The 17,288-nt window shown below is 38.9% G+C and overlaps 1 protein-coding gene across 2 annotated transcripts in view; it reads right to left on the reverse strand.

Annotated features, from left to right (window-relative positions):
- capzb (capping actin protein of muscle Z-line subunit beta) overlaps positions 1-17,051 on the reverse strand; it is a 118,402-nt gene extending 101,351 nt beyond the window's left edge. For both annotated transcript variants that reach the window (XM_043675774.1, XM_043675773.1), the window contains exon 1: positions 16,839-17,051. In XM_043675774.1, coding sequence (XP_043531709.1) covers positions 16,839-17,036 — 198 coding nt within the window. In that variant the 5' untranslated portion in view covers positions 17,037-17,051. The remainder of the gene's footprint in view (positions 1-16,838) is intronic.
- Between the last annotated feature and the right edge of the window lie 237 nt (positions 17,052-17,288).

The following is a 17,288-nucleotide window of genomic DNA, read 5'->3' on the forward strand; positions in this document are numbered from 1 at the left end:
TCCAAATAAAATATTTCCCACCCCTCTCGTTCAGATAACTGAGGTTCTACTGTATACACAAGATTTGCAGCAAATAAGTTACACAAATGACTACCTTACTTTCAGGCAAACATGCAACTTTAATTTGTATTCACTCCATAAATTGTGTAAACGTCCAAGTTAAATGAGAAAGTAAGCTACACTAACTCCCAGCAGTTAGTATTACAGGTCATTCTCCTATCACACACGTTTTGTCAATGTGATTTGGCTGTAACACGATTTGGGAAAAAACAATTCCCCAATTCACCAATGCAAACTCCGATTGGCTATTATGCGATTCCAGGTCTAGTTACCTTAAGTTCACTCCAGGTGTTTACTTCAGATCAAGCAAAAGATGTTGGATGATGGGGCAAATTTTTTCTGACCTTATTGTTGATGTTTTCAAGGATGCTTTTAGAAATTATTACAGGAGAAAACATGTGGATTTCAAGATCCTCCTCATTCTGGACAATGCAGCAAGCTGTCCGCCCACCGTTTGAGTTTTCTGGAAACATCAAAGTGCTATTTCTACCTCCAAACACAACCTCTCTCATTCAACCCAAGGACCAGGGTGCAATAACAGCTTTAAAAGCTTATTATTTAAGGTGCACATTCAGGAAGTTGATTGCAGCTACTGAGGGGGATAATGAGGACAGTGTTCTTCAATTTTGGAACAGCTTTAACATTAAAAATGCTATTGACATCATTGTGGAGGCCTGGGGCGATGTCAGCAAGGACTGCTCACACGCAGTTTTGTGGAAGCTTCTTTCAGATTTTCTTTACAATTTTAAAGGCATTGAACTGTCAGAGGAGCTTCCAGCAATAATAAAAAGTCTGTTGCTCTTGCAAAGCAAGTTGGATTTGAAGAAGTGGAAACTGATGTCCAACAACTTCTTGCTGCGGGGGAAATTGAGGCTGGAGATGAAGACGATGAAGTCTAGGATGCAACACCATGAGAACTTTCCACTTCTCTTTTGGTCTTCTATCCTGAGTGAAGTTGAGAAGCAGTTGCAACTCTTAGAAGACAATAACTACAAGACAGAATGCAGCAAGATAGCAGTCCGTGACATAAAGTCTTATCTGGCACCTACGAGCAACTTCTTCACGAAATAAGAAAGACTGCACCTAGCAAAACCTAGATGTCTATTTTAAGCCAACATCCGAGAAACACTGTCTAAGGACAATGAACCACAGCCATCCACATCTGGACTAAATATTTTCTTTCGTCATAACCCTGCACCCAGAACTGCATCAGAAAGTAATAATGATGCTGATGATGACCCTCAGCCCCTATCTTAACATAGTACTGTAACTCAGCAGACTCAAACTCCTTAAAGTGTCAAACTTATTATTTCATTAAATTATTTTATCATTTACTTAGAATGTGCTATCATTTGTGTTAGGCTAACTATTATTTTTGTTCTGATTTTTAACTGATATTTTTGATGGTTCACCCAACCCGGTTTTTCCCATTGGCCCCATTATTTCTATCACACGACTTTCTACAACCCGAGGTCATACTAGCGCATTATAGCAGAACAGACTTTACAGTGGGAAGAGACCTTGAAATGTACCAACTGACTAATGCGTTTTCTTAACCAGACTAAGAATTTAAATTAAACAAGTTGTCACACAGAGTTCATGCTCAACCACAAAATCTAAGAAATCAGAAGCCATCATAAAAGCTATCTGGATCATACACTGAACTGGTATTTGATTCCAGAACACCTGTCCCACAAATGCAAAGTAATATTTGTCAGGCTGATGTTAAATACTGACACCACATCAGCAGGTTGACGGCAGGAGGATAAAATGACATGGCAGTCTTTGAAACACATTGAGTCCTGAAGTATAGAAAAGGCTTTTTTTTTGTATATATATTTATTAGCAATTTTTTTAAACTTTACAAACATATAAAATTATTGAAAAAAAAAGCAATCACAATATCAGTATAATAAAAAGAAAAAAAACACAAATTACAATACAACTACTATCCTACTCTATAATACAAAGCAAACCCTAACACTGTGCAAAGCAACACCAAAAAAAAGAAAAGCAAAAACAACAAAAAAAACACAAAATACAGAACAGCTATGCTCGGCGCAAGGCTCCCAAACAAAGGAACGGGAGCATTGTATACATACCCGTATTAACTCAGGAGACCCCCCTCCATGGCCCAGGGCTTGACAAATCTAATCATCCTGGTTAAACAAATGCCCTAGAGAAAAGGCTTTTAATTCTGTTGTATTATAACCTCACATTATTTAGCTAGTGCAAACAGATATGTGAACTGACAATTCTTATCTATAAAGCTTGGAATCAAACCATGAAATGTATCTATTCTGAAATGGAGGACAACCTCCGAATGGATTTTTAAGAGCGCTTACCTTGACCTTCGAATTGCTCTGCATTGAGATGATTTTATTTTGAAAGACATTGAGTGAAAATATCTCAGTGCTAGATTCGAGGGATTCCACCTAAAATTTCAGATTTCATTCAGGTGAAATTCTAACCAAAGATCAAATTGACTTCAATTGAAATTTACCTGCTCCATTGCCTGAAATTGCTAGGGACTGCTGCCAGCTAAATGCAAAGCCTGAAACACCTGCACCAAACTTTTAAAACCATGGCTGTAGTCATTACTTTACAAAGTTCTGTAAGGTCCACCTCCAGTGAACTACTATCTTCATTATAACATTTGGAAAGGAGCAAACTTTTTCCATGACAATGCTTGAACAAGTACTCCTGACAATCTCAAGAGGAACACCAGTTTGGTGCAGCTATGGATTACAATAATGATGAAAAATTAAATAAACTTGATTAAAATGATTCTCAAGTTTCTACTGTATAGTCAGTAATACTTCCTCAAATGATACCATTGGCACAACTTAGAACAACATTCATATTATTTGTAAGGTTTAAAAGCTGGATATTAAAATATTAGATTTAATTGATTTGATGGTAAAGTGCACCATGATAATCATAGTGTTGCATTCCAAGTGACGAACCTAATTAGCCTAATCCCAAATTTAACTTAGTCACTACTACAAGGGAATTGGTGCACCATGAACAACAGCTTGCAATTATAGATATTCTTAATCTACCTACCTATCTGCTCAGACAAGTTGTGACATACAGGTGGGACATGAAGTAAAGAGTCTGGTGCTGGAAAAGCACAGCAGGTCAGGCAGCATCCAAGAAGCATAAGCCTTTCATCAGGAATGAGCATTCTCCTCCTCCTCGGTTGCTGCCTGACCAGCTGTGCTTTTTCAGCACCACACTCTCCACTCTGATCTCCAGCATCTGCAGTCCTCACTTTCTCCTAGGTGGTACATGAACCCAGGGCTTCTGGCACAGAAATACGAACATAACTACTGCACCACAACAGCCCTCAAATTCATTTCTTTAGCTCCTTGGAGGCAGCAAATTATCCTGAGGCATTTCACAACAGCCTAATCAAACAAACATTGGACACCAAGTCACAGGAGATTTAGAAAAATGACCAAAAGCCTAGTACAAGAGGTAAGTTTTAAGAGCTTCTTAAAATAAAGGTAAAAAGTTAGAGAGTGGCTTCAAGATGGAATTTTAGAACTTTCGGAATTAGGCAGGTGCACAGCCAAAGATAGTGATTGTTTTTAAATTGTTGAAACTCCATCATCCATAACTTGCTGACAGTAGAGTTCTCAGAAGATTGTAGGACTAAAACAAGTTACAGATTAGGAAGGAGTGAAACAATGGAAGGATTTGAAATTTTTTTTTTAAGTTGAGGCTTTTCAGATAGGAATAAGAGGTGAACAGGACTTGGCATAAATTAGGATTTGGACAGAGTTTCATGAGCTCAAGTTTAAGAAGGATGGATTAAGTCCACAGTGGTATGAATTAATTCAGCACAAAAGGTTAGTCCAACACAGGTTATCTTGGGGATAAAAACAGAGAGACAAGAGTTGGGGAGAGTGCCACAGGACTGCACTTTTAATCCAGTCATCTTATTTTTCATTTGAAATCCAGCTTTGAAATTACTTCACCTTTCTTGCTGAATAATGTTTGCGGTACCCAAAGGTTTCCTTAGCTGAACTTCTATAACAGCATTGGTATCCAGAATTTGTAACTAAAATGCATCATGTTAAATTAGAGGGCAATAGTATGTATGAAGAAGAATTTGCACCTTTCATGGACAATCCAGTTGTTATATATAATAAAAGATCAAAAATCATTGGGCAGAAGGGAGACATCATTGCAGACAGATACTGAATGGAGTGGTAAATTGTTTGGGCTTCTCTTGTTCTGGACTTTGTAATTCCTGATTTAACTGTCTGAAGTTCCACTGGCTTTAAGGTTAAACAAGATTTAAATATGAGTCTGATCCAGAGCAACATAGATTTCAAATTTTATCGTCTCTCTTGAAGGTTGCATCAAAGAAATACAGCAAGATTCCAGCATAAGACGAGTATGTTTTTTTGATTGTCCAATTACACTAAAATTGAAAATATTTTTATTTGGCATAACTATGAAGGCTTAGGCACATTTTAAACCTAGAAGGAAAGCATTTTAGAGATACACAATTGCAAAATCTGATTCTTATGCAATATATTTCAACTTTTACGAAAGACTGCATTATACAAGGTTTCCACTGTCCCTCCCTGAAGGAGAACCTTTACATTTCATGTACAAACATGTGCAACAAACAGGGTAAGTAAACTTCTGTTATTAGTTTATTTAAATGGCTTGCCAATTTAGCTTGATTTCTGACAAGTTGCATATGTTGGTAGTAAATGAATATAAATGAATGTAAATCAAAATAAATGTAACGGGATAAAAATACCCTTAAAACTAAATATGAATGAATATGGAACAGTTTCCACTCAGTCGTGCAATTTTTGTTGATGCAACATGCGTGAAATCAGTGCAACTTATGCAAAAGATCACTGAAGTTTAAATGGAAATTATATTTAGTGCAACATAAATTCCACAATACTTTGCACTGGTTTAAAACTGTGTTAGGAGATGATTCCACCCACAAGACTGGCCAAATCCACAAACCCATTACAACTGAGAGTTTACATCAATTATGCCTGTTTGCAGTTCTTTGAGAAAGGTTAATAAGTTATACTAATTACTTAGAGTACAAGAATACATACAGGCTTGATCCAATTGTATTTTCTTCATTGACCCAAAATAATTCATAAATTCTGGCATTTACTTGGATATAATTTCTTGTGACAAATCCATTTTCAGATGTACTCATTCGAGTATACCGAGATACCAACCCAAGTGAATTTCAAAATGAACTCCAGAAATTTGAAAAGTTGCTAATTGTTGCCAAAGTGATGCTCTTACCAGTTTGAATTGCTGGGACTGTATACAGGTAGTTCTTCTATAACATACGTTTTGTCAGTGCAAATTAGCTATAATGCAATTGATGAATTGGGGATTTTTTTGTATAACCTACTGAACTGGTATACCAGGTTTTCCGTAGCGCAATCTTCTAAGCGCGATTACTCTAGCAGTTGCCCATACTGCCATTTTCTTTTGAGTGAGGTTGCAGGGGAACATGACTGTCGCATTATAGGAGAACAACCTGTAGATTATTTGTGAAATTTGATGTTGCTATCTGGATGTAGGATGGTTTAATGTACAAAAGATCAAGTTTCACAAATGCTTCATAGTGTACCAACAGTCAAACTGCATATTTCATAACAGCTTTCTGAACAAAGCAGTCATCAGGTGAACAAATGACACAGTACACAGCTCGCTCAACACTGGAAACCAAAACATTTTAGTCGCATCTGATTAGATCCAATCTCTGGATTCCGTGAGCATGCCTTGTTGGTGAGCAATCCCAAGATCAGTGTACTACCACTGATTGAATCTTTCCTCCTACCAGGTGTTATAACCCTTTTGTTGAACACTTAAGGCAAGTCCTTAATTACCTTTTGCTACAGTTTCCCCATTAACAATGAACTCAATCTTCAACTAAATGAACTAGTTACCTGAAAGGGGATGCCAACTATGGATCCAAGAAAAGCTGCCACTAAAGGCAACCACTTTGTTAACACATCTCAACTTAAGTAGGGAAATTGCACATAAGCTGACACCCGAAGCACCAAAATGGAAGCACTTCCTGTGGTGTCTACCAACTGTAGTGTGAAAATGGAAGGTCTTACCAACCAATTCCAAAATCAGCTGCCCTATCAAGAACAAACTCCAAGAGGAGGTTCACCACTTCCAATAAGGAAAAGTTAAATAAGGAAAATTCAATAAGGAAAAGTTAAAGCTGTAGTAAACATGCAAGAAATGTTCCCAAAGACCAGGCATCAATAATACAAAATAAGATGCAAATTAAAGGACTGAAAGACTTTTGAAATTTGCACTGCCATGACAAAGATTCAAAAGGAAATAAAACTGAAGTTATAACAAGTATATTCAGTAAATTAGGTATTGCTGGTGAAAATCACCTCAATCAAAGTTGTTATGGCTTTAATTTCACAGCTGACCCAAAATAACTATTCATGAAAGAGAATGGGAAATGCTGGAAGTCACAGGTCAGTCAGTATCCATGAAAAAATAAACTTATAATTCGATGTGCACTATGTGCTGAAGAACAACACATTTAAAAACACGAACTTGCCTTGTCAAATGCTGACTGGCTTGCTGTGTTGTTCCAGCAGTTACTGTTGTTGTTTCAGATTTTCTGTAAATTCTACCATGTTCATGACCAAAGCCAAATTCAAAACTTAATCACAAAGCATACATGAAAAACTTCATTTTACAGTACAAAAGGTTCCAATCAATGGCACACATGAAAAGCCAAATTTTTACCTGATTTTTGTTGCAGAGGGTTATTTTCTATACATTGAGCCCATGCATGAGGAAGAATTATCATTTTTACTTTACTGATTAGAAGAACATTTACTCATTTTGGAACCAAAGAGATCAGCAAAACATTAAGATTTTTTACAGCACTTGTTGTAAATTATTTACGAATTATTTCCTTACCACAAGTCATAGCAATAAATGTAGACTGCATAGATGACTTAAATCAAAATTTAAACACAGACAAGATATTGGACGTACTATCTACTGGATGCAAATTATAGCCATAATTTGAGGATAAAAGCAGGGAATTCTTGTCAGAATTATACAAGGCACTAGTTAGACCACACCAAAAAGAATACTGCGAACAGTTTTGGTCCCGTTATCTCAGAAAAAGTACAATAACATTGGAGGCAATCCAGACAATATTCACTAAGTTGATCCCTGGGCATTGCATGCAATCCAGACTAGGTTCACTTGGTTGATCCCAGCTGGCCTGTATTCATGGGAATTTAGGAGAATGGGAGATGGCCTGATTGAAAGATTAAAAAATTCTGAAGTTGCTCAAGGCAGGGTAGATGTTGAGAGGTTTTTTCCCCTTTATGGGAGAGTTGCGGACCAGAGGGCATACTCTCAGAGAAAGGGGTCATCCAATTAACGTGGACTTTCTTCTCCGAAAAGGGTTGTGGATCTGTAGAATTCTTTAGCACAGAGGGTTGAAGAGGCTGGGTTGTTAAGTATACCCAAGGCTGGGACAGAGCTTTTTAATCAGTACAGGAATCAAGGGTTATGGGAAAAGGCAGGAAAGCAGAGTGATGATTATTAGATAAACCGTGATCTTATGGGATGCTGCAGCAGACTCAAAAGGCCAAATGACCTACTTCTGTTCCAATAAATTATGTTTTTTCAAACATAAAGTAAAATCAACACCTAGCTTGACTAGCATGTTTACTCAGTTAAAATTTACAAAAATTATTGAACAAAGAACCTTTCAAGGTAATTACCTCTGTTTCCATTTCCCTCAAATTCCCTTGCAACAATTGTGATGCAGTTCCTCACCGTGACAACGCTTCATTTTGTCCATTTACTATAAACAGTCCATTGAAAATACATAGATATGCCTTTAAACTATTGGGAACACATGCACACTGAAGATGAATGTTACTAAACTTATATATTCTATTAGTAAAATCAAAGCAAGGAAGATAAACTAAAGAAAGTGCTGGAAAAATTCAACAGGTCTCAGCTATTTGTGGAGACAGAAACAGAGTTAATGTTTCAAGTGGAATAAGATTCTTAGAACAGATGAGAGGTGGAAATGTGATGAATTTTAAGCTTTTGAAAAAGAGCAGAAAGTAGAACAGACAGGAAGATCACAGAATAGTTAAAAGAATGAGGTGAGGGAGACTAGAGATCAAAAGTGTCATAGAACAAAAAAGGGGACTGGTATGAAAATGAAGAACACAAAAAAAAAAGACAAAATATAGCTCCAGAGGAAGCCTTATGGTAGAATGGAGGTCAACTTTAATTGCAAGCAAAACATGGAACAAAGATATGGATAATGGGAAGAGAGGGGATAAAGCAGTATATCAAAAGAAATGACAGAAATCATAATTTGAAGTTGTTTAACTCCATGTTGAGTCCAAAAGGCTGTAAAATGAAAGAATAATGTGGATGCTGAAGTAAAAACAGAAAGTGCTGAAGAAACTTAGCATGTCTGACAGCATCAATGGAGAGAAAAGAACAAAAATGTTTGGATTTGAGACAAAAAGAGTTAACTTTGGAGTCCTAGCAGTGACTTTGTTTTTCAACCTCTGCAGATTAGTTGGTGAGAAAAAGAGAGAGAGAGCGAGCGAGAGACAAAGAGAGAGAGAGGCACACAGAGAGAGAGAGCAAGAGAGCCACGCATAGAGTATGAATGAGATCAAAATTAACATTTGACAGGTCAGTTCAAAAGTCTCATAACAGCAGGGAAGAAGCTGTTCTTGAATCTGTTCATATGTATATTCAAACTTTTATATCTTCTGCCCAATGGAGGAGGGTGGAAGAGAGTACAACCAGGATGGAAGGGTTCTTTCATTATGTTGGTTGCTTTCCCAAGACAATGGGAAATATAGATGGAGTGAATGGATGGAAGGCTGGTTTGCATAATGGACTGGGCTGTGTTCATGATTCTGTAGTTTCTTGCAGTCTTGGGAAGATCAATTGCCAAACCATGCTAAGACGCATCCAGATAGGGTGCTTTCTATGGTGCATCTATAAAAATTGGTAAGTATCTTTGTGGACATTTCCTTAACCTCCTGAGGAAGTAGGGATATATTTGTGTATTCTTGACCATCATGTCAATATGGGTGGACGAGGACAGATTGTTGGTGATCATCACTCCCAGGAACCTGACGCACTCGACCATCTCCACCTCAGCACCAATGATGGAAGCGTGCCCACCACTCTGCTTTCTGAAGTCAATGACTAGTTCCTTCATCTTGCTGACGTACAGCATGGAAACAGACCCTTCGGTCCAACCTGTCCATGCCGACCAGATATCCCAACCCAATCTAGTCCCACCTGCCAGCACCCGGCCCATATCCCTCCAAACCCTTCCTATTCATATACCCATCCAAATACCTCTTAAATGTTGCAATTGTACCAGCCTCCACCACATCCTCTGGCAGCTCATTCCATTCACGCCTCCAACCCTAGCAACATCCTTGTAAATCTTTTCTGAACCCTTTCAAGTTTCACAACATCTTTCCGATAGACAGGAGACCAGAATTGCATGCAATATTCCAATGTCCTAACCAATGTCCTGTACAGCCGCAACATGACCTCCCAACTCCTGTACTCAATACTCTGACCAATAAAGGAAAGTATACCAAATGCCTTCTTCACTATCCTATCTACCTGCAACTCCACTTTCAAGAGAGATTGTTGTCATTACATCATGCCACTAAGCATTCAATATCTTTCCTGTATTCAGTCTTATCATTGCTTGAGATCCGACCTTAATGGTAGCATCATCAGCAAATTTGTAAATGGAGTTGGGGTGGAATTTGGCCACACCGTCATGTGTGTATGGAGTACAGTATGGGGCTGAGTATCCAGCCTTGTGGGGCATCTATGTTGAGAATTATGGCAAAGGAAGTGTTGTCACTTATTCTTACTAATTGTGGTCTCTGGGTCAAGTTGAGGATCCAGTCACAGAGGGGGAAGCCATGGCCTAGGTCTCAGAGTTTAGATGATGGCGTTGAAGGCAGATCTGGAGTCAATGCGCAGGTGCCTGAGATAGGTATCCTTGTTATCCAGATGTTCCAGGGATGAGTATAAGGCCAGGGAGATGACATCTGCTATGGACCTGTTGTGCCGCTGGGCAAATTGCAAAAGATTCAAAGCAATTTGGTAGGCTGGAGCTGATACGAGCCATGACTAATCTCTCGAAGCACTTCATAATTATGGAGGTCAGAGTCAGCAGGCGGTAGTCATTAAGGCACACTGCATGATTTTTCTTTGGCACCAGGGTGATGGTGGTCTTCTTGAAGCAGACGAGGACTTCAGATTGTAGTTAGGAAAGATCAAAGATGTCTGTGAATACTCCCAGCAGCCGGTCTGCACAGGATCCAAAGGCATGGCTGGGGACTCCATCCTGGCCAGTACAGTTACACTTCTCATTCAAGTAGAAAGACTCTCTGATGGTGCAGTGATAGCGCCCCTACCTCCAAACCAGGAGGCCCGGGCTCAAGTCCCACCTCCTGGTGTAATAACACCTCTCAACAGATGGATTAGAAAGTATAGTCCTTTTAAAAATCTTGCACACCAACTTCCTTCAAAAGACAATGTTTACAAAATTTCTAATTGTACCATTATAGCTCCAAGCTCAGAAAGGTGTACACCTGGAATTGCCACACAGCACAGACTGCAGCTTGAGGAACTGCCAAATATTTCAGACAATTTGAGAACTTTTATTCAGCAGAGAACATGATAGAACCGTCATTGCAATCATTAACAAATTGATTCACTCAAACACAGAACTACATCAGTTCCTGCATTGTCTGTAGTCTGAGTCAACTGGTTAAGCAAATTAGGCCAGAAGATAGTTTGAACATTGAATTGTATTGACCTCAAAAAGGTGCAACAACTGACTGAAATAATTTACACAGGAACAATGAACAGATTAAATAATTAAATTTATGATACAATATAAATGTACATGAAAGTAGTGCAAATGGTTAACAGTTAATGCTGGGTAAAACCTTAAAAATCACAATCATTTGTGAAATATTTTTCCGAATGTTAAATGCAGGCACACTAAGACTGCTAATAGCTGGAGACAGTATGCTAATCAGGGAAAAAGAAAATCCAAACCTTATACCTTTTCATGGGAACATACTATAGGTACCCAATCCATATGCCTCAGTCTTTTCATTTTCCACAGTAATTTTTAGCTGAGTTACTAAATGTACAATGCTAACTGAATCACTAAATCCCTCTGCTTTCAAACAGAGCAGTTCAAAGATTAAAATAACATCCACAAATTAAAATAGCATTGGTGATGGTACAGGAACAATATACAACCTTGGACAACAGGAAGAAAAGAGACACAGTTGTCACTTCAGAGCATATTCTCCCTCTAATTTTGCATGGTCTTCTTACAGCATCAGGACAAGTGCTGACTGCTAGCATTACATCCTCATAAGTAGATTCACCAAGTGAAGGCCAATTATATCAGCACATCCAAACAGCTGGTTATATACAACTTCATGTGAACTCGACTGTGACACTGCTCTAGTATTAAATAGCAACAGAACACAGAAGTTAACTTGACACTTGTATCAATTTCCTCCTCCAAAAGAAAATAATGAAAAGGAAGGCATATTTACATCATACAATTCACAACCACTGGATGTCTCAAAAGTACCTTCCAGGCAATGGAGTACGTTTCCAAGCACAACCACTGTTATAATGCAGGTAATGCAACAACAAACTTGTACACAGCAAACAATGGCATAATGACCAGATGGTTTACTCTGGGATGTGATTCAGGAATGAGTATGAGCAGTTCCCCTGCTCTTCTTTGAAGCATCACAATGGAATCTTTAACATCCACCTGAACAGCCAGGTAGAGTCTTTAACATCTCATCTCGAAAACAGTAGATGTGACAGGATAGTCCATGAGTATGCATTAGACTAACAGCCTGGATTTTTGCGCTCAAGCCCTAGAAACAATAAGAACATAAAAACTGCTTGATGATGCTAACCGATGTCCACCTAGTTTGCCCTTAACCAACTCAGCAACTGAATAACACAACAATAATGGAGTCACTGACTAATTCTTAACATTCGTCTCTACTAACTGGTCTACAACAGACCCAGATTTCAACAGAAGAATCTCCAAAAGTTTTAAAACACTAGCCAATCATTGGATTGTCACAAGCATGCCATGTTAATTGCTATGTTTATTAGCATTAAACACATAAAATAACTTTCTTGGAACTGCAGTGCAACAATTATACTATTTAGTGGTGCTCCCAGAACTGAAAATAATTCAATCTTTGGATCAGATCTGGCTGCTTCAAATATAAACTCACCTTACACAACTGCAAATATTCAGCATGCAGTCCGAACCAAATATATTGCTAATAGATCAAACTAAAAACTGAAGTGTGAAAGAAAATTTACATTCCACGGTAAAGAAATTTATATTTTCTAATTGACATAATGGCTACAAGAAATTATATTAGTCAGCTTTTGAACAAACATTAAACAATGATCTAAACATATCAGGAGCATGGTGCTACAACTAACTGACTTGTGAACTACCAAACCCTCCCTCTTGCCTTCCTTCAATAGCACACGCAAAATCAGGTACTCAGCATGTGGAAAATTGCATGATCTTGCATTGCATGAGGTCCAAGAATGCGTAGGAATCATTTTCATTACGAATCTAAATATTCTTTCCAGTAAAGAATCTGAATGGCAGAATAACAGGTACGTTTATGATCTAAAGCATAAGTTTAGAATTACTCCAAGCTGTCATCAGAAAATAGTTGAAACTTGAGATTGGTTCTCATTTAAGGGGACGAATCATCAAGCATCCACAGAACTCCTCCTCTTCACCCCTCTCCCTCTCTTCCCACATGACAAAGCCCTTCCCTGGGGGGAAAGTCGTCCGACTGGAAACTCATCATTTAAGTCAAGAATTAAGTTACTGAGCCCAAGTGCTGTCCTTCATTTTCAATATTGATTTTAGAATAAGAACATTGTACAGAAAAATAAAATTAAGGATACAAGTAATAAACAGTATCACATTTAAACTAAAGTCCTGGAACTAATATTATGCTATCCAAGAAACAGGATGAAATAGCACATAGTAGTTTTAAAGTAAATTAAGAATCGATTAAATTAATTTCTTTGATATATTCACAAGTACCTGCTTTGTCACAACTATCCAGTGGAAAAAATGCTGCAATTATATCCAAATGGATAATGGAAACTAAAGGACAGCATAGTACAAAATTGTGTCATCTTTCTTCTTCTGGAAGGTTTACCGAAGGCAGTGGCAAGTTTGCATCAGCAGGTTGTGATGCAAGGCTTTGTTTGTTTATGTAAACCATTGTACATAATGGAGAAAACAAGTAATTTTTGAGTGTAGATAATGCAGGTTCCAGTGATTTCATAAATTAATGGCAGATCAGATATTACTTTCAGCTGCAGGAAAATGTCAAGCAACAGGAACATGGAGGCTCAAGAAAAATGGCTACTCACAGTATGTTATTCTTGCCCATCCTTCCTCTCTCAAATCTTATTAAACAAACAATTCAAAGCAGGATCAAACTGGAGAAACTTGGTAAGTCAATGCATCCAAGTGCCTGTCTGGACAGTCAGCCAATAATAGCAACACCTACACACCTTAAAACAAAACTATAAGGAGACACCAATTCTTTCTCGAGCCATGAATCAAAAAAAAAGGTACAAGTGCCCCTTTTTAAGACCAACAGAATAAAGAATTTAAAAAGGAAATAGCTTAGGAAATTAAATAACAAATCAGTTACCTACTTTATTCTGTAATCCCAGAATTGCCCACCACTGACAAAAGATCTCAAGCATATATTAAATGTTTCTTCTCCAGATCCACCCAGGCAAACAAGGCTGCAGGACAGACAATGAATAACCCCCAAAATACCACATCCAACATGACCTACGCATAGCTTCCTCCAGCCTCTGAGTAACTGATTTTAGTCTATAGCATATATAACATCCTTGGATCTGCACATCAACGGTTGGTGCAACAAGAGGGAGATTCAGTCCCAAGTCAACTCACATCTGAAGAATTTCAGAAGGATACTTTAAAAGGCCAAGAAGCAAATTGCTTGCTCATATGCATCATTTTTGTAGCAAGGTTAAATACAATCAGATGACGATGAAAACAAAAAGCATCTCACATGCCTCAAGATCAATGTTAAAAGGATCTACTTGAAGAGGTGTTGTCATGAGACTTTATTGCAATATTCAGAGAACAGTGCAGACTTCAATACTGTGCAGGTCCTTGTTTATCATAAGAAACTGTTCCCACGACAAATTTAGACCTACGACTACCAGTGCATTAAACAAGTGTTATAAAATGCAAAATTCCTTCAACATAATCCAAGTTTGAAAGAAAACAGAATCGGTATTTTCACCAGTCTTTCACAGTTAACGTGCAAACAGTCTGAACATTTCACATGCCTGTTACATTTTACTGAATTATTGCTTGTAACAGAAATATTAAGATTATCAAAAGCACAAGTTTCAGTCAGCCTATGCAAAAACTCTAAAACAAAACAAGGGATCATCTGAATTCAAAGATTTCAGTGTTTCTTTAGAAGCGTCAGAAATGAGAACCAGGCAATGCCAAATATCCAGGCAGAAGAGGAATAAAAGTTTGTTATTGACTAAACTGACATGTATTCAAATCATGTAAAAATAAAAAAAAACTATCATAGCGTAGGCTGAATTAGGCCTGGAGACTAATTCACAATCAACTTGAATGGCAGGGCCTTAAGGAGTGTAGTAGAACAGAGGGACCTTGAAGTTCAGATGCACAGTTCTCAAAGTGGAGTCACAGATAGATCGGGCAGTAAAGAAGGCTTTTGGCACACTGGCCTTTATCAGTCAGGGCATTGAGTATCGAAGTTATGTTGCAGTTGTACAGGATTGCTGGGGAGGCCAAACTTGTAGTAATGTGTTCAGTTTTGGTCACCTTGCTTTTGAAAGGATGCTATTAAACTGGAAAGAGTGCAGAAGAAATTTTCAAGAATGTAGCCAGGACTCAACAGTCTGAGTTATAGAGAGAGGTTGGACAAGATAGGACTTTTTAACTTTAGAGCATAGGAGACTGAAGGTGGATCTTATAGAAGTGTATATGATAAGAGGCATGGACAGGGTGAATGCACTCAGTCTTTTTCCCAGAGTTGGGAAATTGAGGACTAGAGGGCATCAGTTTAAGGTTAGAGGGGAAAGAATAAAAGGGAACCGGAGAGGCCTTTTTTTTTTTACACAGAGAGTGGTATGCATGTGGAAGGAGCTGCCAGCGGAAGTGGTTGAGGTGGGTACATAAACAACATTTAAAAGGCATTTGGACAAATACATGGATGGGAAAGGTTTAGAAGGATATGGGCCGAGTGCCAGGAAATGGGGTTAGTGTGGATAGACACTTTGGTTGGCATGGACCAGTTTGGGCTGAAGGGGCTGTCTCCATGCTGTAGGATTCTATGATACTATGAAAAAGGTTCATCGGCAAATATAGAGCTGTAGTCAGTTATTTGATAAAATTGAGACAAATTGATATTGAGAATTAGACTAGTTAAAATAAGTAAATAAAGGACCAATTTCTCCTAGTGCAATCTATTCAAACATTTCAGAAAATAGATCCTGCAAAAAAATCTTTAAAATTACAATGCATGTCTAAACCCAACGAATCAAGAACACAATCTGTCAAACAGATAACTTCCTCATTTCTACAGTAGAATGTCTCTGATGTGCCACCAATGTTGAAAAATCCAGGAGCGGAAATGAGACCAAGTAATTTTTAGTATTATAGATAGAAAAATTTAAATGATTTAAGTGTTCAAAAATATACACACTGATCCATTAAATAATAACAAAAGATTAGAGAACAGATTTGGTTTGGCCTGGTTGAAAGAAAAACCCAAAACGCGTGGTTTCTTACCATAAGCAGTCTGGTTATCTACCAGTTGTAAACTAATCTTTGGGTCTAGAAATGTATTTTATTAATCACTCAATCCTCACCATTGTGCAATGACAACTACCTAAACTTCATTTAATTGCTGACAGCTTCATTGTAAGGGCGCTGAATAACTTTGTCCTGCGTTGGGCCACATTTCCTTTAAGATACACAATGGGGAACCCTGAGTTCACAATCACCCGACATCATAAAGGAACCCAACTGCCTTCAGTGAACGTCCATCGAATGGTCAGAGGAACATAACACCAACAAAAAAAAATGTACAACTGCAACACAAGACTTGAGCGGACTATCACAACTAGGATGCTGGCGTAGGTTGAGGTTGTGACAGTGCAGGAGACTAAAAGCTCACACTTGATCCTCCCTGCCTCAGTCAGTCAGTCAGCTATGGTCTGAATGAGGAACAGTATTTGGCAGGAAGTTTGCCTACACTTTAGAGCAAGGCGCAGTGTGGAGGGAGAGAGAGACAGAGAGAGGAGGATAGTTGATCGCAACCCCGAGCAATCAACAAGAGACTCTGAAAGGCAACGGGGCTTGGGAGCCGTTACCGGGATGCGAGCAGCAGCGGCGGCGGCGCAGACACAAGGCCCGGCCGGGCAGCCCTCCCGCCCCGGCTCTCCGCTCTACCTCACCCCGCTGGATCTAACTCGCGGTGTCCTCCATGTGAGGGCCAGCTGAAAGAAGGTTCCTATATCGGGATGTGAGCGGAGGTGGGGGAAGGTGGTGGTATGAATGGACAGGGCTTGCCCCGGGGCCAGGTGGCACTCACCATGGCGATGGCGGTGGTGGTGACGGTTGGCGACAGCACTCTTGCGGACGGTTCCTTCGTCGGGCCCGAGCGATCATCCGGGTCACGCAGACAGCCCGCACTCAACCAATCAGCGGCCGAAGCTGCAGCTTGCCCAAGTATGGGCCTCGCAATGCGGAAGTAGTGTTTCAGGAGATGTACTCCACCCTCCCCCATCATTGTCAATATCCTTAATATCTGCACACTCCCGATGGCACAGTAAATATTTGCACATTACATTGTTAATATCCTCATCTGCTCACTCCCCATTTCACGGTTAATATCTGCAGAGTCAATATCCTTATTATCTGCTCGCTCCCCATTGTACGGTTAATATCTGCGCACTGCCCCTGCATTGTATCTTCAAAATCTACACACGCGCTGCTGCACTATCAATATCACACACTCTCCATTGTACCATCAATGTCTTGA

The sequence above is a fragment of the Chiloscyllium plagiosum genome, chromosome 34, assembly GCF_004010195.1.
Source record: "Chiloscyllium plagiosum isolate BGI_BamShark_2017 chromosome 34, ASM401019v2, whole genome shotgun sequence".
Lineage (NCBI taxonomy): Eukaryota > Metazoa > Chordata > Chondrichthyes > Orectolobiformes > Hemiscylliidae > Chiloscyllium > Chiloscyllium plagiosum.